Genomic DNA, 24,829 nt, shown 5'->3' with positions numbered 1-24,829 from the left:
AGACAATGGGTGATAACATGTCTTTGTATTTCCTTATTAGAGTGTTGCTTAACCTGGACAAAGTCTAACATGTGGCTTATCATCCTCAAAGGACTTTTAGAAGCTTTTTCTTGTTCATAAGCCTGAACAAAACTTGAACAAAATAAAAATCTCCCACGCGTAAAGAGTATTCTTTTTTTTTTTTTTTTTTTTATTGACAAAACAGTTTCCAGAGCTACAACATGAAAAAGATGAGACCTCAAAACATTTGGGCGCGAGTGTTTGTGACCAGCATTCACCAGCATCATCCTCTTAAAAATTCTGCTTAATTTTGTACCGGCTTGGCTCAACCTCACTCTTTCATACAAAACAAAAACAAAACTACAATATTTCCGAGTTAACATGAGCCGCCTTCGGGTCCGCTCAAGCAGCTGGATCGGGGAGGGGCAGCCTGCACGTCCTGACATAATGGAAAGGCATGGGAAACGCAACAGAGATAACAAAGTTGCTCAATGACAACAGAACAATGTTGGGAGGAGAACTGAATAGAAACTACACCTCTGCCTTCTCAGTATTTCGTCACACTGTCACGGTGCACCACTGGCGGTCTTCTGAATCTGCTCTTTGAGTATGAGGATGCTCTGTCGCTGCTCCGGGGGCAACATGGCGATCTGTTCTGGGGTCAGCTGCAGGACCTGCATGATCAGGGCAGCCTGAAGAGGGACAGAAAGAATGTCATTTTGGGGAGGTGAAAGTTTGGTAATATTTGTAGACTGGTAGAATCAGAGAGCTGGTGTTAAAACTTCACCAGCTGCGGTTCTGATAACAGCTCAGACAGTCAGTAAATTCCTTCTCTCCGGGCAGATGAAGCGAAACCCACCTTCTCCTGGTCCTGTGTGGACACCTGACTCTGCCCTGGACTGAAGCCTCCTCCTGATGGGGCAACACCAGGACCCTAAAAGACAAAACACACCGAGCTCTCACTGACCATAAGGAATTAACCATCTGAGCAGTGTGCACAGGCTTTAGACCTCAGTCACATGTCAAACTTTAGTACAATAATACCTTATGCCCATTCTCTCCAAATAGAATAAAACTGACAATGATTTTTTTCATATTGTGGGAAGTCATCAACATCATATAAAAGACTAAAATGGTCAGTAGAAAAAAACGAAAAATAATCTAATAAAAACAACAATAAATATGATAGAAAGAATACAACCAAACAGCTGGCATGAAGACATGAGAAGCAGATGTTACCGGTCTTGCAGGTGGAGGAGCGTTAGGACCCATGTTGTGTGGGACGGGACCTTGCATTGCTGCTGCCATGGGAACCCTCTGGCCTGCCACTGGCCCACGAGCATCCATCGCCCTGGGGTCACGGCCTGAAGAAGGAAACAAATCACACCTCACTGTAGACTGAATTCATCAACGGAGTGTTTTCGTTCCTTTTAATGACTGTTTTTATTTCAGCGTTCTATTCTTAATCAGCATCCTCATTTTGGCTGTGTGATTGGTTTGAAATGGCACATTTTCCAATCAATCCATCTTACAAAATGTCTGAATGAAAACAGCCTCATCTTTACCTGGTACCTCGCACATTGGACCGAACCCAAACGAGTGCAACAAGCTGTTTACGTTTGACTGAGTACCTTCTTTGGACCGCATGTTTTAATGACAGAGGGGTGAAACTGACAAAACTGGTAGATTTAATGGTGTCATCCTGTGCCACCCGTCATATCAGGTGAATTATATACGAATCAATAGGCTTATCCTAGAATAGCAGCATAAATATAAGGAAAGAAAGACAATTACTCTGTTAATGGCAATTATTTGGATGACAAACATCTCCTAAAATGTCATAACCATGACAGCCTTCGCTGTGCATTATACTGTGTGTGTGTGTATATATATATATATATATTTATATATATATATATATATATAAATTGTTCATCTTTATTTGAGGAGCTACCTCTAGATTCCATCGGCGGCCCTCGGGGCTCCATCATCGGGGGCCCTCTTGGGTCAACCATCATGTTTCGTGGTTCACCCATCGGTGGGCCCCTCATGTCCATTGGAGGCCCTCTCATATCTGGAGGGGGCCCACTTCCCATCTGTGGCATGTGTACAGGTGCGGCTTGGTGAGGCGGCGGAGCTGCCATGTAGGCCCGGCTAAATGCAAACACACACACAGACAGGGGACTTATTGCTTGTCGAGGCTAATCTGGCAAATACAGGTTTCGAGGGTTGTGGCATGAAAGTGGCTTTTTTTCACGACAGAGTCCGTCATTCGGGACTTATGTAACGTGGCAGGAAAAAGCTTTTCCGACTGCTGCTACACATTAAAAGTGTTCAACAGGCCAAACAGTGTGGCTTTTTAGTACTTGTGGAGAACAAAAACAGCTGATCATTCTTTATATTCATGGGAGTAATGGAGCAGAAAGGAGCAGCCACAGCCAGCCTGCTGTCGTCTCCTTTACTGTGTCCTTCTGTTATGCGAGAACCTACTTGAGCAGCATGAAACCAGACTGCGATTACAGTTCAGTCTCGTTTGCTACTTAAACAGATGCACTAGCAGCCTTACGTATCTGACAGAAGCTCTGCCTCCCTTGGATTTCTGGCCTCTGTAGTGTTAAATCACACTGGTTTCACCACTGGTTTTGAGGATTGGCTCAAAGGGACACTCCTTACAGCCGCACCTGTTCCATTAATAGTGAAGCAGGTGAACATCTTACTTTGGGTCTATGACCTCTCCGGTGACAGACAGCAGGGTCCCTCCTCTGGGGTCGTTGGGACCATCTCCCAGCAGCCCTCTGGGGGGGATACCACCTGGTCCTGCGAGGAGGAATCACACGTTCAATCAGAACACACACACACACACATTCACAGGCCAGAAAACATGTCATGACTAATCTGTCAAGATGTCAGGTGGCAACTCTGAATAGGCTGAAATTCCAGGCTAACACACACCTTTAAAAAAAAAGGTGAGTGTTTGTTCGGGATGAATACTTCAGACTGACAGAGTCGTTTCGGGACTCCTTAAAGTCGTCACAACACACAGGGAGACATCAGGGTGTGGACACCAAAAAAAAAGCTAAATGAAGGGGAACACATCCACCACTAACAAAAGCCTGCATGTACAAGACAAACACGCTCCAACACACACACACACAGAAACCAGACTGAAGTCCTGTAACTCTGGAGTTATGTGGTCATGAGAGCATGGCGGACGGGAGGCAGAGAGACGATAAAGAGCGACGGGCGCCTTAGTGTTCAGTTATGTTAAATGAATATCTTACAGCAGATTGAACGATCTCGAGTGATGCCATCCCAGTGTAAAAGTCAGGCGCATGCGTTTCTTTGACAGGAAATATAATTCAAATCTGCTTTAATGGGAGCAAAGAAATAGTTGGTTTCTCTTCAACTTTGATTCATTTTGTGCAAATGTGGGTCATTTACCGTGTCTGCAGAACGACGGAAAGCCTCTTCTGATCAGGTGACGTTAGTCATCGGTTCGGTTACACCCCTGCTAAAACGAGCCTTCAGAGGAAACCGAGGGGATTAAGAACCCTGGGCCGCTGTCAGCGTAACACCATTATGGAAATAAACAAGTTTTTCTAATGCGTTTGTAACAACTTGTGCTGACGAACACCAGACCAGATTACTAAACAGCAACATTCCTGTTGAACCTATAAGCAGCACTTTTATAAACCAGCGCCTCCTCTCTGTCGCTGTGTCAAATCTCCTGAGCCACCCTCCATTTCTTTATTTATTACCGGGACAATGTATATGTATATAAAAGGCAACAAAATGGGCTTCAAAGTCAATATTTGGTCTGAACCCTCTTGGACAAGCTTTCTTTTCTTTAATTAGTCTTCAGGAATAGTTCTCTGATGTCTTGAAGGACATTTCAAAGCTCTTCTTTGGATGTTGGCTGCTTCAATAATGTTGAGGTCTGCAAATTTTTTGGCCTGACATTTGTCTGGTTTATTTCCCGCCATGCCGAGATGCTCTCACAGTGTTTTCTGTGAACAGCAAGCTGATCTAGGAATCAGCTCGTTGGTGCAAAAATGCCATTTAATGCCCATGTTATCGTTGGCACTCTTGTGATGTGTCGGGCTGCTATTAAAGTGTCTGTTTTGTGCAGACACGACACTGGTTCAGCGCTTGAAGAGTTGGGCACCTTTCTTATGTTTGAATAATTCATAAATCAGCCTGAAGTGGCTTAACAAACAAGAAAAGCAGTCAATGTCCATAGAAAAACCTTTTAGAAAAAAACCTTCAGAAAGCCTGGGAAACTACCGCTCAAGATCACATTAAATGATTAAAGCAAAGTCTGGCTCCATGGAAGCAAAATATAAAGAAATGAGGGGTGAATCAAGACCTTTCAACATCCCAGCAACAACACCTTCCCGCTTCAACTCGATCCGAAAAGAAGTGGGAGTCGTGTGAAACCGCAACACGCAAATGTCCTCGATCACATTTTCGGAACGATATCTCATCTCGTCTCACTCCTGAAACAAAAGGCCCCGTTTGATTTTGTCCGGTGTGGAAACCACCAAGTCTGCGGGCACGCACACCATTATGAGGGAGAACCAACACTGACCCAAATTTTCCAACAGAGCCATGGCAACAGCACCGCGGCTAAAAACAGAACATGTGGCCTCAACATCCAAGACACCAGCGAGAGTTGAGCAGAGGATCTCCTGCAGTCCACGTAACACATCACACTCTGCAAACTAACCTCAAAACCAGAGCACTTACTGGAGGATTATCTTTTTTAATTTCAGCCGAATATCAAGATGAACCCTTTGCATCCTCTGATGAAGCCGATGTCCCATCTCATGATTTCAAACACTGCAATCTGCATGAAAATTCATCCACTTCCCCCTCTTCACGTGCTCTCCGTCAAGTTGACCACATTGAGCCTTGTCTTACGGTCACACAGACAAGCATATTTTCGTTTTCCCTGATGGCATCTGGGCTTCTTTTACTCATCTCTGAGTAAAAACTGGAGGTCCAGATTAAAGCCACATTAGTCCTAAAACACACTACTTTCAGTACTTTCACTTCTTACTATTTACTCACTGCAATATTCTTAAAAAAAAACCTGCTGAGGTTGGGATGTTGCTCTGATGTTACGATCTACACATAAACAGGCTGGATAACAACTCTACGGACTGAATGTGCGATGGTAAATGGCTCAAACATGCAGCCGAAAAACACTGGAAAACTGACACCAAATCCAAGATGGGCAGTACATTTGGGGAGTGCCACTCCTGGCTGGAGAAGTGAACTCGGGGAGTACAGTGATACCTTGAGGCCGCTCGATAGCAGCTGGACCAGCCGATCCTGTGGGAGAATGCTGAAGGTTTCCTGAGACGGCATTAAAGTGAGAAGAACAGGAGACACAAGACTCAAGAGAGCAAAGCAGCATTTGGGCGCTAATGAAATCATTGCATGCACGCACGAGGACACACAGGGCTAGGGAGGGGTGGCATTTCAACAGTGGAGGATAGTCAGACAGACAGCATACGGTCTAAACTTTTTATGCTTATCTTTGAAATATGTAGAGTAAAAATGTGTTGCTGCGACAGACCCTCAACAGTCAAACTGATAACATTACTCATGGAGAGCATCCACTAATGGCTCTGGTGACATCTAGTGATCCCAATGAGCCATGACACGTGCAAGCCTTACATGTAAAGTGGATTCCGAAAGTATTCCGACCCCTTTGCCTGTTTTGTCATGTTTTACCGTGTTACAGTTTTTATTTTCTGCTTCGAGTTTCATTTCATTGAAACAACTAGCAGAGCAAAAGGAAATTATTCTCCAGTCTGATAAGAGCAAAACAAGTTCTGCTCAAGAATCAACTTTACAGACCACCCGATCTTTTTCTAGAAAAAGAAAGTACGCCCCCTTTCAATTCTAAAGTTTTACTTGTGAGGACATGGAAAAAACAAACCAAAAAAAAAAAGGTTTGCTGCTGTGTTTGGGGTCGTTGTCCTGTTTCATGACCCAGTTTCCGCCAAGCTTTATCTGGCCTCACATTTGAATATTTTGGTACACAGAGGAGTTCATGGTGACTACAAGGTGTCCAGGTTCTGTGGCTGCAAAACGAGCCCAAATCATCATCCTTCCACCACCGTGCTTGACAGTGGGCGGTGTTTGGGCCGATAATGCTGTGCACATCCATTTTGGTGCACATTGGTCCACACGTCATAAACTTTAACATTTAACATGCTAACTGCAGCCTGTAGAGTCTGAGATGCAGCTCCTGGGGTTTGTTTTACAGTCACTCTGAGCATTGCTCAGTCTGACCTTTGGGTGAACTTGCTGGGACATCCACTCCTGGGAGGATTGCCAGCTGTTGGATATTTTCCACTTGTGAATAATCTTTCTCACGGTAGAATGATGGATTCAGTAGTTTGGAAAGGACCCTGTACCTCTTCCCAGACTAATGGGCAGTACTAATCTCACTGCTGATGTCTTCCCTCCTTGGCATTGTGTTCACACACACCTGAATGCCACAATCTAACAAAACCTGCGCTTTTATCGAGCTGCTCACACCTGCTGATGATCTATAAATGAAGTGCATTTGATTCAAAGTATCTGGTTGCTTCTTATGCTCTCAATTCATATCATAAATGAAAGAGGGGTGTACTTTCTTTTTTCTACAGTAATGTAAAAAAAAAAACGGCTTCCAGCTATTTTTAAGGAGAATTTGCGGGGTTCAAAACATATTTTACCTGCACATTCACCGAGGCCACAGACCTCCTGCATCACTCTGGTGCTTTGTAACACTTTGCCGGGATGTCCAAGCTGGTTACAGCCAACCTATCTGTGTGGATTACCATGGTAACGCTGTATGAATTAGTAACAAAGCTACACTGGTAATAATGCTTAAGGGCAGTAAGCTGCTTCCAAATTTGCTCGTATCTAAAATTCCCCACAAAGTGCTATCAGAGACTTTTACTTCTGCCGCCGTCTTCCACCGTGCCCTCTAAGATTATCTTCAGCACAGCGGTCGCTCTGGATTTGACGCCATCAATGAATGTTGCAGAAGACACTGAAATACGTTTAGAGAGGCCAGAGTGCCTGCTCTAACATGCACCTGTAGAGAGCCACGCCACCTCCAAATGTGGTTTGGATCCAACAAGTCTGAGCACAGACTTCCAGGCAGAGGTGAGCCTTATACACTACGTCCAGTTACTTGAAGTTTCCAACACATCGAAAGGATCAATAAAAGAATTTGAAGCAAAAACAACAAAGCCCGATTACGTATTCAAACAAGACAGATTCGGCAGCTTTGCAATCATTTCAAAAAGCGTATCTGCACACATTAGGTGTTCAAGAGTTTAGATTCATTTACACAAATGGCAGTTTAATCCATTTAAAACGAGGGGTCTGAATACTGTGAATCCACTGGAGAAAACATAGAAGTTTTAGGCCAAATTTATTTTGGAAACAGATCAAAATAAGTTTACGTACTGCACTAAAAACAAGACAGTTTGCATACAGACGTGCAATAATCTGCTAATTGCTGTGCTACATGCTGAGCTAAATGTCTAACAGAAAAAACAAAAACAAAAAACAAAGGGGTGGCGACTACCTGGAGGTCCAACTGGTCCTTGTACAGGTCCTGGTCCGGGCACCGGTCCGGGCACAACACCCATGTTGGAGGGCTGCATCAGCTGGGGCGCTCCGTTGACATGCATTCCAGGCTGATCAGAAGACAAAGTTAAGCTTCAAATAACAATACCAAGCACAAATAAGCCTGTCTTCTCGTTCCTTTTGTTCTCTTCTCTCTGTCTTTACCAGGAGCTGAGCAGGCCTGATGGACAAAACGAACACGTTATGTCCGTCAGACTGTGTGGCCCCTGTGGTTCTCTAATTAACTTCAGTAATGATCGAAGACGTGAAGTATAAAGAGAGGATACAGATACAGACAAATCGAAGGATAAACATAAACCCTTCAGCCCTTCAGCGAGGGGATCTGATCTTCAGTGGGGGGGGGGGGCGTTTTAATGACACGGTTCAGGTCTATTTACCCTTTTGATGGAAAAATCAATGCAAATCTGCTCTGTTGTTGTTATCCTGACATAAAAGATTTGTATTCTGATAAGGCTGATCTGTTCCAGTGAGACAGTTCTCTGATTAATTAGACATTAGGGGTCACTGGATGATTTGACGAGTATGAAAAAAAACAATATTATATCACATCAATCTGTAAGACCTGACCTTAACAATTATCAGATCTCAACCAACTTAGACACCTGATATCCATGTTAGGCTTCTCTCCATCACCTCTAAAACCACACATAATGTCTCCGATACATATTCTTTGGAAAAATGGTGCTCCATCCCTCCAGAGGAGTTGCACACACACTTGCGGCATAAATGTGAAGGTGTATTGAATCCGTTCTGCTAGCAGAACACACACGAACACTCGAGAATGTCGTTAGGAAAGTCTGGGAGCACCTTCGCAAAAAAAAAAACAAAAAAAACCAAACATTTTTTCGTGAACAGGATGTCGAGGACGGCTTCACCAACTGCAGCAGGACTGAAGGAGAAAGAAAGCTTCATGCAGACAAGCAGAACAAGAGAATTACCTGCTTTATTCACAAGTGAACGTATTCCGAGGTTTTCCAGACTCGGCATGAGAGAGTCTGGTGTGTTTGATGTGGAGCTTTGCATTCTCACACGCAGCCCCAACAGTCTGAAAAACTTCAGGGCTGCGCTGCATGTGTAAAAATGCACTTTATCTTGGTTTTCCTTTAAACTTGGACTCCTTTGGGTTTTTTTTTCCCAGGTGCAGTCATATAATTCAGTCTAAATATTTTCCTTTTTTCTTCATTCACTTACATCAAAAGGGCTCTAAAACGGAGGAGCTTGAGCACACAGAGCAGGTTTTAGTTCATTAGATCTTTCTATCTTCAGCCCCCTCTGGAACACGTTGTCGGTCCACAGACGGCAGCATCACTCTCAAACACTGATCAGTATTCATATCTAAGCAGGTCTTTTTTTTTTTTGTAATTTCATGGCAAAAGGGATCATTTTGTCATACAGAAATGTATCACGACCACCAAGCAACTGGATACTGATATCAGCAACTTAATTCAGTTGCTTGTGTGCACGGTTTTTCATTTTGTTCTGCCCTCGCGTAGCTGTAATCCGTTTAGGCTGAACACCGAAGCGCGGGGAAGAGAATTAAGACTGAAAAGGGCCGAGAAGCACATCCCTGTTAGAGAATGAAGGTCTGCTGTACTTACCACAGGCTGTGGCTGAGACACCGGCACGCTGGGCTGTGCTGGAGGAGGATTGACGGGCGGTGCGCCTCCACCCTGCCCGCTGGGAATCAGAGGCTGGACTGGAGTTTGACGGTGGAGCATTTTCTGTCCACCGATTAAAATGGGGTGGGGGGGAGGGGGAGACATTGGTTTGGTTCCGAAGTGCAGGGATTCATTCATATCAATGAAAAATATTCTAGTGAACCGCGCTCCAGATAAATGTTAAGATTTGACCAATCTGTTCGTTCTTACCAAGGCTATCTCAGGGTCAACAATTCGCATGACCACCTGAGCCTGAAGCAGAGCGTAGGCCAGCTGAGGGTTCTGCAGCAGCATGTTCCTCGCCTCCTGGGGACTGTTCTGAACACACAGCTGGAGAGAAATTGTTCACAAATCAGAACCGAGGTCAGAAATTAGAAAAAAAACAAAACTACAGGTTCCTCATCAACTACAGCAGATCACATCAACCTTTGCCACTCAATTATGCTTCTCATACAAGTCCATAATGAACCAAAGTCGCATCGTTAAAACGAAACAGTAGACAAAGACCTGCATGGGGACCAGAGCTCAAACACACTCGCCGATTACCACGCTCCCTTTGATATATAGTTTTTGGTGCAACAAACACGCTCCCAGCTGGCTGGAAAATGTCTGCAGTGTGGTGCTTGTTGAAGCTTAATGAAGCAGACTGTCAGCTGCACAAAGATAAGGCGTGTCTGGCAGAGCCGAGACAGACGGGCTGCTCAGCCCAGTGTCTGTAAATGAAAGGGAATGAGGAGAACCTGCATGTAGCGACAGACTGGAGGCGATTCAGACAGAGGAGTATTCATCCCCATCGCTCCCAAAGACGAATGCCTGGTCTAAACATTTTTCAGACATAATGGCCACTGATATCAACACACCTGAACACTGATATGATGGGATTGCTCACATACACCTGCTGTGAGCATGCAAGAGTAAACAGGAGGCAGATGGCTGGTTGCTTTGTTGTGACAGACATGTGATGCAAAAGCATGACGATTCAAGTAAAAACGAGCAGTGAGAAGTGAGAGGGGGGGGGGTCTTTCTGTGTCCCAGTTACCAAAAACCTACAGTTCTCCTGATCTACAAGTAGAGAGCCCAAAACTGTGCTTGAACGTAGGCGAAAGGCCAAAATGCACTGAAAATGGCAGTTTTTTTCGAAAATACCCAAGAAGAATAAAAGAAACTACAGCCTTAAAATCCTCATTAATTAAGGGAGGGAAAAAAAAAAAAGGGGGGGGGGGGGGGGGTCCTCATTAATTTTTTTGCTCATATTTCAAAACCTGTAAACAGAAATCTACTACATATATGTACTATGTGGCTGCATGTACAGCAGTGTTTGAAGCAAGCTCATAAAAGACCATGGATTGAGCTGATCCAGAAGTGGATTCAAAACACTGAGGATTGGACAATAACTGCTCATTTAACATTAGTTGGGATTGTTCTTGTTCTTGTAAATGCACCTCTTTGCAACACTACTTCCATCTATCAGAAAAAGACAATAAAACCAGTCAGGAGGAGCTCATACAGATGCCATAAGCAGCCTACCTTCATCTGTTTCATCAGCTCAAACATCTGCTCAGGTGGCAGACTGGCCACAGCCCTGCTGATGGACTCTGGGGCCTCCTCAGGCTGAACGTTATCTCCATAAGGAGACTCGATAATGGGGGCTCCTGTTCCCAAACCTAACCGAGACAAATAGGGCTGTTACATCTCTCAGTCAAATCAAAAACAAAACCTTAGATTGAAAAAAAAATGATAGGAGTAATTCTTACTTTTGAGTTCTTCTTTATTCTTCTCACTGGCTGCGTTGTCAACTCTGAGAGCCCGACCACTGAACTCTCTCCCGTTCAAGTTTCGCATGGCACTAAGGGCCGTCTCCTGGTCTTGATATTCACAGAAGCCATATCCCTTTGGCTTCCCCGTCTCCCTGTCATACACTAACCTGAGAACAAGGGGTCACATGTGAGCATGATAACGTCCACATGATGGGAGCCGAGTAAAACAAAAATGCTGGAAAACACTATTAAAACATGTAATTTTATTATGAAAGGTAAATGCATAAAAATATGTGTAAGCTTAAGTACTCGTTTGAGATGGGAAAGTCTTACAAAATCAAATGCAGGCAAACCAAAAACTGAACAGTTCCCTCCTTCACTTACCTGAAGCTGACAACAAGTCCTACTTCAGAAAATATGTCTTTCAGTTGTTCCTCTGTGGCTTCATACGGGATGTTTCCCACTGAAATAGTTATTAGATATTCACAAATAACGCAATGACACAAATAGAAAAAACACATATTCATTAAGAGTTCGTTGCTTATTTTCCAGATTGGTTAGCTTTAAGTTTTGTTTCCTCGTTGCCAAGCTAACAGCAACACTAGCCGGACATGTATGCTTGCAAGCTGTTTATCGACTTATCATAAACCCAAAGGATGAAACAACCTCCGTTTTGGCAAGTATTGACAACAGACTTACCAAACACTGATCGTAGCGACCGATCAACAGCTGGGTCTCTATTTGCGGCGGCAGCCGCTGCAGCAGCAACCGCGGCGGCGGTAGCGACGTTCGCCATTTTGGGGACAGTAATGAATGTGACACCAGGATATCAGTGGAAGACAACATCCGTTTGTGGAAAGGGGGCCCATTCAAACACCAACAACGCGACCTTTCTTAAGCTGTTGACAGATTTCACTTTGTGCTTTTTATTTAATTTACAATTAACTAGCAATGAGCAACACGCGCGCTGAAGCGAAGAAGGCTGCAGCGGAATAACGGTCTGCGCAGTCCGACGGAAAACAGGTGGCGCTGTTGTTAAGGTGACGCCGCTCGTTGAGTTCCGCTGATCCTCACAGCGCAAAATATGGCAGGTCACAAAGAGTTAATTAAGTTAAAAGTAAACCAACCGAGCAGACTCCCGGGTATCCAGTTTGTCTTCAACAAAAGATTTGGTGAGTATGTCTCAACAAGCATGTTTGCTCTAAAGCTGTTTCTTAGGTAGCTCGTGTTGTTTTAAAGTGCCGTAGATAATATCAGGAGACTGTTGTTCGTTAACGGTTAACACATGTGGACCCCCCATCCTTCACAGAAATTGAGTTGATTAATTAATTACAGTGCAAACATTTACCCACGCTTGCCGTAAACCTGCTGGACTTTTAAACACAAGTTGGGGTGGCTGGTGGACCTGAATTGTCACACGCCTATTCCTTATAAAGGACAGGTAATGTACTGTATATAAACAAACAAATAAATACAGATGTTGAAAGTTTGGTAAATAGAGTTGCAAAATCATAATTTATTGAAAAAAAAACTGCTATCACAAAGCCCTATCATTTAAAATAAAATGTTAAACATTTGGTTAAGCTGTGATCAACAGAAACAAACATTTAACGTCCAACTACAGGTTGAATCTTCTTAGTCCCCGTCATTTGGATCCCTTTTCATTCTTAGGGTTACCATCTAAATACGAATGAAAATAGGCCAGATCAATGTAACATACACAATGCTAATTCACAGCAATCTCAGAGGGCACTTTACAGAAAGAACCCAGCGATTCCTGTTGCCGAAGCGCTTGGCAGCAGGCGAGAAAGAAACTGAGTTTTTCACAGGTAGGGATGTCTGGCAGAACCAGACTCAGGGAGGGCAGCCATCTGTTTCGACCAGGGACAGCGAGTGGAGAAAAAAGGGCCAGCAAGGGAGAGACGGAAAACCGCAACACACTGTGGACACCAGGCAGGCCGGTGAGGTGCGTAACAGCAGATCACAAACATGTAGCTGTGGTACCAGAAATGACCTGCAGGAAGGTACAAGAAGAGAAAAAGCTCAAACTACAGAGAGTGGGAGAGGAGAGCAGAGGGGAGGTTCCCCCAGTGCATTTTGGGGAGTGCCTCAGCAGTGGGATGGTTATCTGGGCCAGCCCCAACTATACATTTTATCAGTAAGTAGTGCCTAAAACCTAATCTTAAGAGTAGAGGGTGACTAAAAATGTATGAAATGTGGACAGGAATGTGACAGTTAAATCAGGAGGCTAATGAGCAGTGCCCACACAAACACCTGATAATGGTTTGCATCGGTACTGTTGTAAGTTATGTGGCTGATTTGGTATTTTTGTCAGGATTATCTGAAGATAGTTTGCTGCAATCAAATGAATTGAATTTTCCCTGTAGTTACATGTGTATAAATAGTATGAACATGATCTTAAACTGATATTTGGTTTAGTTGATGGTTGTAGAGACCCTGTGTGCTGGAAGGATGAAAGCTTGGAGTGAGTTACAGGACAACACACCATGGTATATTTACATCTCCTAATCATCTGCTCTTTAAGTTAACCCCACAAACTAATAAGAATGCCTAACAGTTCAAGCTCCTATAGTACACTAAATAGTACACTAAAGAAACAGCTATGCAGAGAGAACACACCAGCAAAAGCCTGTGCAATGTGAATTATTAGGGCTGCCACCACGAAATGTTCAGATCATATTGTGGATTAAGTAAATCATGATTTACATCTTTTTTCTGTCCAAAATCACAGACGCTCAGCATGAAAATTCCAAGAAAAGCTTTGAATGAATATGTTTGAGAAGCTGCAGTGAGTACACCTGTGGCTGTTTTTCTTGGAAACGAACATGTTTAAATGCTTCAGATCTCAGAAAATCATTTGCCCGTATTCCTGCTTTTATTTGTCAAAACTGCTCTCACCTGTTTTGTTGTATGCAATCAATCAAACGCTTCTATAATCTTTTTGTGGCCTATTTTTTTCGCCCCTCTTGCTTTCCTCATTTACCAAAATGGTTGATTACAGATTTTTGTTGATGATTTAAGTACCACCTGCTGTAGCAGTTTTTCTTCCTGAAAGAACAGAGGGGACATGGTGGTATAAGGTGGGATAACAGCTTTTGCAAACATTACACAGAAATCACAGAAAACACGCCCTCCGTGGTTACTTCACTGGCCACTTACACACTTTCATGCTTTCCAATTCAACAGATCTTCCACAAGTTAAACATTTAGGAAAGTCAAAAAGTTTAATTTTTGTTTTTTATCATTGTTGTTGTGATGTAGCTGAATGGTCATGTTCAAATGTGTTTGTAATACTTCTGCAGTTAAGTTTAAATACATTGTAGTTTACATCCTCAAGAAAAACATATAGATCAATTGATGACTCTGGAATTTTTTATTTAAACTTAACATCGTTTTTGCAGAGATAAAGGTGTTCAGAGGACTTGTATTCACTTTCAAAGGGGTTTCCACAAACAATTACCTTCGCTTTTGACGCTCCAATGTATTATAGGGTCGAATAATTATTAAGAACTTTTAACAGAATTGCTGAGCATTTCTCGACTGAAAAGGAACACGTGGTTCCACTGGGGCTCGAACCCAGGACCTTCTGCGTGTAAAGCAGACGTGATAACCGCTACACTATGGAACCGCGTATCGGCGTTCGTCAGTATATATGATTTTAACAGTTGGTAAACGGTGTTTACTCTCTCGGGGTAACCGCTGAAAGAAGAATATGAAAGAAGAATGACGGCGGGGACAGTCCGCAGATAGTCACTGCGCCGCCCTGTATCGCCCTCTACTGCCGCTTCCGATGCGCTTATAACCCATCTCCTGTTCACTTCCAGTGGAGAGTGGAGCCCTCTTGGGACGGCTTGCTTCTGTGGCTGATTCCACATAATGGTAGCTATCATCCGACAGCCGAACTGACGTCTATGAACTGAGAATCGCCTTCATTGGTCCCTCTTTCTGGGACTAACGATACAGCAGGTGATGCATCAAAGAGTCTATTTTTTACCTTTCCAGCTAGCATTGATGAAGTGTGCACACATTCCAACTTCCGCTTTCAAATATTAAAAAAGGGACACAATTGTTGCATCTTACAGCTTGCTGTAATGTAAAATATAACAAACAAAATTATACACATATGGTGGAGTAAGACTAAAAATGAGTGACAGTTCACACATTAGGCATTAAAGTTTCTGATTACCACATTTATTGAGAAAAAAATCTCCCATTTACAGACATACCTTCAGTGCTTAACAAAAAATATGGAGTCTGAACACTGCTATTTAGTCAACGAAAGTGTGTTGTTTATGTTTAATATTTCACAGCAGATACACAGCACACCTTAAAAGTTTGAACATTACACACCGCTGGTTGTGTGTGACATTTATAGAAGCAAAATAACAAACATTTGATCTCTTAAATGTGTTACTGAGGCCTGTCTGCACGTGCAAGTGTGTTTTTGGATATAACCACGGATATTTTTTCCTATTAGCTTAAGTCACTTACTTCTCTTGCTCCTGCAGGGCACTTGCTGTCCTATCTGTGAGCTTTCCAGCTGTTGTCACTGCAGGAGAGAGTTCAAAACTGAATGTTGAAGGCAGTCACAGAGTTCTGCTTAATTTTGCACAATTAAGATTTTAAGTTTTATTTGTCACATGCAGTGTACAGTGAAATGTGTTTTTATACTTGCAACCAATAGGAAAGAGAACACAGAATAAAATACAAATATATAGAAAAGATAAGAATATTAAAGGTGAAAAAGGGATAATGATAATAGATAAGAATATAGTTCTAGTTGATCTTAATTTGAATAGGCAAACATTTTGGGATTTGAGAGCATTTGTCTGTGGCTGATGCAACAATCAGTTTTTATTTTTTACTGAGGGGGCTATAGTCAGTTTTTAAAATCCTGTCTTTGAATTTACTTTGTCTGCTAGCAAGGAGATAGTCATAGTCCTACACCAAATGGAAATGCCTGTCTTTAGCATTATTTGTCCATTTTTAGCCAGAGAGGGGCAGTAAGGCTGAGCTCAGAAATATGGGGATGACTGCTGCATCTGTTTATCATATGGGGTACAATGGCACACCTCCAGCACGCGGGCCAGAACTGAAAGACAAATTCATGCGTGCGCAGAACAGAATTCAAGTCCGGCTCGATCTATCCAACAGAGCCTGAATTGATCCGACCTATTCGTATTAAACTTGAAGTCAGTCCAGTGTCATGTTCAGACTATTAAGCAGGCTCACACGTTGAAAATAAGATGATAAGGAAACTTAATGTTAGAAATAAAGTTTACTATGGATGGCAAAGTGTGTAAAATACTGCCTCATTTCCAAAAGGCATAGATTTAAAGATGACAAGGTCGCTTTTGTATCTCCATCTTTTACAGTTTCGATGAAAATAACAAAAAAAGGACGAGTCTGAACTTAGCACACTTTGTAAGGTATCAGATTATAGAAGATTTTTGTAGGCAGCTAAGTCTTTTGTGTCTAGTTTTGTGAAATTTTGCCCATTTTTTGTACAAAAGGCTTCCAGTTTTGTGATAGTCTAGGGCTGCTTCGCAGGCACGTCTCCTAGGACTTTTGAAATCTTTAAAGTCACAGAGCCATGAGGTACTTTAATGTAGAATTTGATTGACTTGGGCTTCTTTTCAAAATGCATCCTTCAAAATGCATCCTAACGCTGCACAAACCAGAAACCTGAGAAAGTAATTAACATCCGAGACGCTGATGATAAATATCTGAGAAGTCAAATATCTGAGAGGTCAAATTCCTTGAGGCGGCTTGAATCCCTCTGTAAATGTTTAGACTCGCATCTGTATTTTGTTTTTATTCACAGATAATCTCATGACTTTTTATTTGCTTGAATTTGATCTGTTCCATAAAATATCAGAAAAAAATGCTACGCGCCCATCACAATTTCCCAAATCCCCCTCTTTGATATATTTTCTGGCCAACACACTCAAACTCACACTCAAATATCAGTTTTTGCTAACATAACACAACTGTTTGCTGTCTCTCCCGTTTTAACTTGGCAGCCATTTCCTGTTTAACACCTGAGGCCATTTTGATGGCTGTTTTATCGTCACACTTGCTATTCGAATGACTCTGTAGAGAGTCTGTCCTGCTCGTGCTGATCATTTCTATTAGTGAAATTCACATACGGAGTGTGCTCTTCGGTCCCATCTGTCTCTTCTTTCTTGGAAATAACACAGGAATCACCACCGAACTGTTTCAGACAGTGGATCATGAGTGCGATGGTAAAGTTATCAGCTTTACACAAACCTGTGGGTCTGCCCACACAGGTCATTTCAGCTTTACGTGCCTCTTATCTCCTTCTGATAATTCAGATCCCTCTTTGTTAGAAAGTGGGTAAATGTAGTTTCCTTGGTGCTTATGAAAAAGTAAAAAATGTCATTTTAAAAATTCAGCTGCAGTGTCCCAGTTACTCAGGATAATCCTCACACGTCACTGTCAACAGTTTCCATTCGGTCTGTTCCATCAGTGGAGAGACGAGTGTTTCCAATGACAGGTCTGTAGATTATCCTGACTGGCCAGAGTATTCATCATGTTGCTTCTGAGTTTTTCACGATAACTTTCAATTATTTGTGTTTACCTTGTTTTAGGAAATCAGTCGAAAAATCAGAGGCAGAATAACCCCACGTTTTAAGGTTTTCTGATTTAATTTAATGTCGTCTGATGACACATTAAATAGTGAGACTGGCTATGTGGCATTTGTTCAAGCAAGTAGGCATATACAGTCAAAACTGCGTTCAAACAATATGCGAGCTCTAATAGTCGTGATAATGACTGCGTGCAAAGGGTAAAAATGGCATCCATGGCTCTGCAGCGGCTTTGTAAAAAGAACAATTTAAACACGATCGTTTTCTAACCCTCCCAAGTAGTTTTGATTTCTAACCCTAACCAAGTGATGTCACTGCCTCAAGCCAACCAGGAAGTGACCATGTTTTGTTATAATGTGTTGTGTTTACATGAAACCAGGGTAACCAGCAAAATGGTGTCCATGTGAGTGACGGTTGCATTGTGTAAAGAGTGTATTTTAGGCCAAACCATGATCGTTTTTTAACCGTTACCAATTTATGTTATTATCTAAACCCAACCAGCATTTTAAAATTTTCTTCATCTTTTAATCTAATTCTAGTGAAGCTGGGTGGTTATAAATGTAGACGGATAAGCGTGAGATTTGAGTGAAGTTTTCTCTACAGCTTAAGTGTTTCATCTTTCCAGCTTCATCTTCTTATTTCAACAGCTTTCAACAGCCCATGAGACGGCTGGGCATCAAATCATTCTGTTGTTTTGGTTTGCTACTAGATGCCCCAACCTACTGCAGAATGACCATAGCTCTCAGTTGTGTGCCTGGGCATAGATTTTTATTTACACAGGAAATACAGGGTCTGTCGTTAACAGCTTATTCACATTGAATTCTCTGCATAAGTTTAATTTTCCGATAGCGATACATTCGCATGATATTGTGCAGCCATCTTCAGAACATGTCCTCCATATAAATGCTTTATCCTGTTTAGGGTAGCGGGGCGGATTGAAGTCTAACTGAGCTGTCATGGGATGGGTGGTGGAGCACACCCTGGCCAGGTTGTTCATCACACTCGTACAGTCAATTCAGAACCACCGATAAGAATCAACATATCTTTAGACTGTCAGACGACTCCACACTGGACGACTCGCTTCTCGTTTGAACTGGGAACCTTCCTGCTGCCTTCCAAATATATATTAAGATTGAAATATATACAGTGCACTTATATCAACCAATAGAAATCCACCAGGGGAAAAGGTGCAGGTTGTATTGCTTGTATTCCACTATCATACCACTATACTTTGGTATACAGAGGAGATCATGGTCAACTCAATGACTGCAAGGTGTCCAGGTCCTGTGGCTGCGAATTAAGCCCAAACCCTCAGCCCTCCACCACGCACTTGACAGTTAGTATGCAGCGTTTGTGCTGATATACCGTTTGGTTTTCTCCAAACATGGTGCTGTGCAGTATGACCAAACATATCCACTTTGGTCTCATCTGTCCAAAGTCTTGTCTTGCAAGAATACATTTTCTCCTGCAACACTTTCAAACAAGCCATCCTTGTTCAGTCATTTTCTAACTGTACTGTCGTGAACATTAGAATTGAACATGCTAACTGAGGCCTGTAGAGTCTGACATGTAGCTCTTGGGGTTTTGTTTTCCAGTCTCTCTGAGCATTACACAGCCTGACCTTTGGGTGGACTTACTGGACTGTCCACTCCTGGGAGGATTGACCGCTGTCTTGCATGTTTTCCACTTGTGAATAATCTCTCTCACTGTAGAATGACGAATGAATGATGATGATAGTAGTTTGAAAATAATCTTATCACTTCTCCCAGATTGATGGGCAGCAACAGTTGCTTCTCTAAGATCACTGCTGATGTCTTTCCTCCTTGGCATTGTGTTCACACACACCTGAATGCTGCAGACCCACAGCACGGAGGTGCTCACATTTGAATTCATTTAGGGCATTTGATTAGCAGACCTTGCTGTTTCTTACTCTCTATATTTGGGTGGAAGCAGTATCAATTATTCACACAATATGATACGTACAGCCATCCATCCATCAATCCATCCATTTTCTATATCCGCTTAATCCAATTCAGGATCGCTGGGAGGCTAAAGCCTATCTGCTATCATTGGGCGAGAGGTGTGGTTCACTCTGGACAGGTCCTGAATGACGCTCCCCTAGAGGCAGCCTTCTGCATCAGCTCTGAACATATCGTGTCTTTCTCTGTATCTTCTTGACATTTTCTACTGGGCTTTTTTCTGTGAAAACACCCATTTCTGAAACATTTTTCTATGCTGGTGCGGATGCTGTGCTGCTGGTAGGATTTCTGCCGGCAGTTTTTCCCGTCCGTTATGAATCATAACCACGGCAACAGCAAAGCTGTTAACCTGTTGGAGCAGCTAACTGAGCTTTCCAAAGCCCAAGTAATGCCTAGAATAAGACCCCAAATCAAGATGAGTTCAAGAGCGGACGCTTTCGATGAAGAGCATGAAACAAAATGGAGAAAAAGGTGAAAGAGGGTTAAACCATTTCTTACCTTGATCATCATAGCAAGTGTGAGATCAGTGGCAGATAAATGGGCAAGACTGAACCCCTGATGATGACACAACAGGAATATCAGGAAGGCAGGACCTGCTGCAGGAACAACTCTATCATTTCTCTCCTCAGCTTTAAGTCTATACGGGCAGACAGAGAGGTAACAGAGAAGGAGGAGGATTACAGAGCTTGCTAACAACAGATTATGTAATCCTGAACATGTCACTGAACGGAAGCGTCTCTGCACCCCAGATGTTGAACTGTTGGCTGTGAGTTCCTGTCCATGTAGTCTATTGAGAGAGTTCACTTGTGTTAGCTGCCTGTGCTGCATGTGTTCTTGGCAGCTAAGTTGTTGCGAAGCTAAAAAAAACACACTGATGGCAACTTCTGATGATTTCTACCAAACCTTCTTCTCTGCTACACTTCAACTCTACATGTTCGTCAGCTGATTTATATTTTATTTTGTTATCTATTAAAATAGTTTATCTTTAATAATGATTAATACTGCAGCTGTAAAGTTTCCCTTTGGGGACTAATGAAGTCTTGTTGAGTTAAATTAAAACCTTACATAACTGTATGTAAATGGTCACAGCTTAATTAGATTAAGAAAGAATTACAGAACACGACGGAAAGAAGGTCCATTTTGGTTTCAAAATATTATCCGTTTTAAGTAACGATCGTCTAATTTTGACTTCCAAGAAGCCACTGGTGTAGCTGTTGGACTCTCTTCTTGAAAACATCTATAAGCTGGTTGGCCTTGTGACAGATTCGATCAGAATCCCCAACATGCTATGAATAATTAGACTGCATTTGAGTTCAAATGGCAGAGGTGCTCTCCACCTTCATCGCATAGGCGTAGTTAAGCCTGGGGGTGCTGCCCCAAAAGTTTTCTGGATTCCACCGGCTGTCAAGACGGAAAAAGCTGCATCAAACCCCTGAAATCAGTAATATATGTTTGCTTAAAAATGCAAGCAGGTCTTTGTTTCAGTTTCTCTGTGTTATGAACAAGAAGCATCTGCCTGGCATGCGCTCAGATTGCGCACTGCAACAAAGGGAGAAAGAAAGCACGAACACTGATGACTGATATCAAGTGGTAGCTCGTATATGTTGCAGATATTAGAACGTTTATTCAAAGGCAAAGAGGTGAAAGTGGTGCTGGAGGACACAGCAGCAGTTTTTGTAGTAGTGTTTTCAAGGCAGAACTGTATTCATAAGATGTAGGATAGTCATTTTACAGCAAATGGTTAGAAGAATAGATGTTAATTAAAAAAGCGTGCTAATAAGAAGCTCAGCAAGATGAACTACCTTACAATGCACTAATGACCTAAAGATGGCAATAGTTGATAAAACAAAATGTGCAAAACTGGAAAAATGGCTGTAGCTGAACTATAGAAGCAGATATCATCATAAATAACTGTTCAAATATTTGATCTGTCTGAGCACATCCAAAACAGGTTAGTACATAACAGGATTTTTAGTATCGAGCCTAATCATAAGACCATAAAAGGAGAAATTTAATTCAGTTTTGGCTATGAATGCAGCCTTTTTATGGCCGGGACTGGAGAGAGTTGAAGAGGGCAGGAGGAGATGAACGGACAGACTCCATCAGAGCTGGACAGTTGAAGAAGAGGAGACTTTTTATGTTCTCTATAGCAGCTCCTGTGCTCTTAACTGAAAATTTAACATTTTCATTTAAATCAACTAAAGTAAAACTGACCACATTTCCGAAGATGCATTGGTCACACACAGACAATTTAAAGAGTTACCGAACTGCCCCTTTTAAATGAAAAACCTCACAGGTTGAACAGGAATTTATTTTAAAATGTGACTGTTTTAGATAGTACATCCGATAGGCAAGATTCACACAGATTTGATGCGTTAACGTTCGATAGTGGGCAGCTTTACACCCCTTCCTTTAAAATAAAACAGCAGTTTAGTATTTCTGTGAATTCTTTGCAAAGCTTTAATCAGTAATTGATTCCTCTGACGGGGTCGCTGCGCTCCTCCTTAGGGATAGGGTGAGGAGCACGGTCATACTCAGAGTAGAGTCGCTGCTCCTCTACATCGAAAGGACCCAGCAGAGGTGGTACGGGCATCTGCTCAGGATGCCTTCCAGAAACCTCACAGCTGAGGTGTGTCGAACATGTCCTACCAGGACGAGGCCTGGGGGCAGATCACCCTGGAAGAGCGAGAGGTGGTGGCTGGGAGGAGGGAGGTCTTGAGAATCCCCTCGACCCGGATAAGTGGCAGAAAATGGATGGTTGGATGAAAAAAAGTACATAAATGTATGGCAATACATGTCGATTTAAAGTAACTGGTCGACACAGCTCAACTGCACACATATTATGTCCTTTCTAAAAGTCAGGTTACAAACTCAGTTTCTGTGAACTTGACCTAATTGTGATCCCTGAAGTCAGCAAATAGCAGCTCTCCCTTTGCACTGCTTCAGGCTGTATTGAATTTTGTCATAATTTCAGGATCTTCTGAAGACCAATTAGATAATCCCTCTTTTACGAATTTTGCAGACAGATGTGCTGAGGCTCTACATCTGTCCCTGGATAATTTGTGTTGTGCTGTTGCTGCACTTTGGGTGTCTCATTTTTAAACTTGGCCGTCGAGCTCGTGGACCAACTTACTCTGCAAATGTTGGGCCATGCAGAGAACGGGACAACAACTACACAGGGCCAGATTCATGCATACACACAGAAACCACGGGCACAGCTTTTCCTCCACACAGACTGGCACTTTTAAAGGAAGAATGTGTGGTGAGAAGATGCGCACCTCACGCATTCTTCAGATCTTTATAGCAGTGTATCCCTGATATGGGTCAGAAATGGAAATGAGGCCACATCATTTAACCATAAAACAAAAGAGAGCTCCTTCTGTGGTTTATTTTTCTGATTTTGTTCATCATCAGTTTTCACAGTATGCTCTTGTTTGCAGTGGTTGTTGGTGCTTACACACAGTGGCAGTTGTCTCATGTAGGCTTCTGCGTGGCTTTTTTAGACATACCCTGATCCATCTCTGTCTCCCTCCTGAACACCGCCACACGTGTTCTGTGTTCATTGGTTGCAGATAAACAGGAGTTGTTGGTCCTCTGCTGTATCCCTGATGTGTTTGTAAGAGCTGATGCGTGTTTTGGCTGCTGGTTTACAGTCCAACCATGTTCTCTTTTACCTCTGCAGGGTTGTTTGCTTTGAACTACCAGAGCTGATAGCTTCTTTTTTTTATTTTCTCCAAACTCAGCAGTTTTAAGTCGGTTTGTCATTACAGAACTGAGATCACCATATAAAACGTATTTCCTGTTTCTCCATTTCACTGATGAGTGTCTCGGTTGTAGATTTAGTGAAACTACGCTTATTCTTAACTGTCCCATCTATCGCAAACGGTGCAAATCTTTTAAAAAGGCCCATATGTACAGGCAGAATTTATAATCTGGGAAAAATAATGTCGGCACATTTCTACCAATGCGTGTACATACAGTTTTTATTGTGAATCTACACACAATCTGCCCCACGATGTTACTTTCTTTGCAATATCTTAACCTCATAAAACAGCGTGTGTTTAATGTTGTAAGGCGGCGTAGGCCTGTTAGTTTGGTCCTATTTTCATCAGATGTCACAGAGGACGTCAAAGATCACCGGTTTGGAAACGTGAGCTCAGGATTGACAGGAAAGTAGGACCAGACAACCTGTACAATCCTGCCTTGTAGCAGTGGGAAGAGCTCTTTAATCTGTCACTAAAATACATGACACGCTATTCAGCCCAGTCTCATTGAAAACCATGATATAGTCACATTTAAGGAAACTATGCATTCGTGCTGTCAAAGGCAAAAACTGAAATTTGTTTTCATGCCGTCCAGGGTCAGTTGCCACACGAGCCGTGATGTTTTGCTAACCCTAACCGCGTTTTTCTTGACACCAAACCTTAACCCAGTAGTTTGTTCTGTGAAAAACAGCCACAAAACAGTGAGTGAATGTGCAAGGAACCAGGTACAGATTGAAGTATCTCGTGGTCAGGACTGGACGCAAAGGTCAAGTCGACCACTTGGCAGTCGGCAAACTTTCTGGCTTACTAAATTGGACTTTTTCTTTTCCTGTGACACTCTGTTACCCAGCGGAGTCATCTTTGTGTTCAGTAGCACAAAAAGACAGCAGAAATCCTGTGACTTTAGCACGTTTTTGTCATAAAACTGTGTTGCACAAACACACAGTTTCCTCGTTCAGTCCTCCTGGTTTGGTGGATATATGATGATATTTTTTAAAAAGCATGAGAAAAACTAATTTGGGGGCATATTTCCACTGGTTAAAACTTTAAAAAGTTAATTGCACCTTCTCAAAAAATGGTTGCAAAATGTGTCTAAATGGTTGCAGTCTGGATCCCTGAATAAGACAGAGAGAGGTCACAAGCAGAGTTCAAAAGCAGCTGCAGAAGCAAAAACTCTGAGACATGTGTGAGTAGCTTTTGAAAATTTCACCGAGCTCAGCAGTGTAGATTTAAACCATTTAAATTACTGGCACCACAGGTTGATTTTAAATGGAAAATGATACAACTCTTGTATGAAAATCCAAAGATATCTGGGCTGAGTCAAGCCCCAACGACACTACTTCTCGTTGTATCGTTAAAATGATGGTGATCAGTATCATTAAACTT

The 24,829-nt window shown here is 42.5% G+C and overlaps 1 protein-coding gene and 1 non-coding gene across 3 annotated transcripts; both read right to left on the bottom strand.

Annotated features, from left to right (window-relative positions):
• Positions 1-286: 286 nt before the first annotated feature.
• cstf2 (cleavage stimulation factor, 3' pre-RNA, subunit 2) lies at positions 287-11,911 on the bottom strand. 2 transcript variants are annotated; one of them, XM_072395435.1, is made up of 14 exons: positions 11,771-11,911; positions 11,456-11,534; positions 11,069-11,238; positions 10,842-10,978; positions 9,525-9,644; positions 9,255-9,377; positions 7,595-7,706; positions 5,299-5,358; positions 2,718-2,817; positions 1,955-2,154; positions 1,240-1,364; positions 860-934; positions 538-692; positions 287-439 (listed from the first exon to the last, which is right to left on the bottom strand). In XM_072395435.1, exons 1-13 carry the CDS (start codon positions 11,865-11,867, stop codon positions 567-569), a joined length of 1,524 nt encoding a protein of 507 aa, XP_072251536.1. In that variant the 5' UTR covers positions 11,868-11,911; the 3' UTR covers positions 287-439; positions 538-566. The 2 variants fall into 2 exon arrangements, with proteins under 2 accessions (XP_072251536.1, XP_072251537.1); XM_072395436.1 differs by lacking the exon at positions 5,299-5,358 and having other exon boundaries at positions 11,771-11,909.
• A 2,736-nt stretch (positions 11,912-14,647) lies between these two features.
• Positions 14,648-14,720, bottom strand: trnav-uac (transfer RNA valine (anticodon UAC)). Its single transcript has one exon. It is a non-coding gene; the product is annotated as a tRNA-Val (tRNA).
• Between the last annotated feature and the right edge of the window lie 10,109 nt (positions 14,721-24,829).

Source organism: Leuresthes tenuis, unplaced genomic scaffold (genome assembly GCF_036924035.1).
Source record: "Leuresthes tenuis unplaced genomic scaffold, fLeuTen1.0.hap1 SCAF_11, whole genome shotgun sequence".
Classification (NCBI taxonomy): domain Eukaryota; kingdom Metazoa; phylum Chordata; class Actinopteri; order Atheriniformes; family Atherinopsidae; genus Leuresthes; species Leuresthes tenuis.
The sequence above is the reverse complement of the archived record's forward strand: the minus strand, read 5'-3'. Positions and strand labels throughout refer to the sequence as shown.

Bases quoted from the DNA above. Each gene is read 5' to 3' on its own strand.
- cstf2 (XM_072395435.1), bottom strand. From the start codon at position 11,867: ATGGCGAACGTCGCTACCGCCGCCGCGGTTGCTGCTGCAGCGGCTGCC. The intron at 2,155-2,717 runs GTAAGATGTTCA...GTTTGCATTTAG, and splicing joins GGAGAGGTCATAGACCCAAA to CCGGGCCTACATGGCAGCTC. The intron at 693-859 runs GTGGGTTTCGCT...GTCCCTCTTCAG, and splicing joins CCACACAGGACCAGGAGAAG to GCTGCCCTGATCATGCAGGT.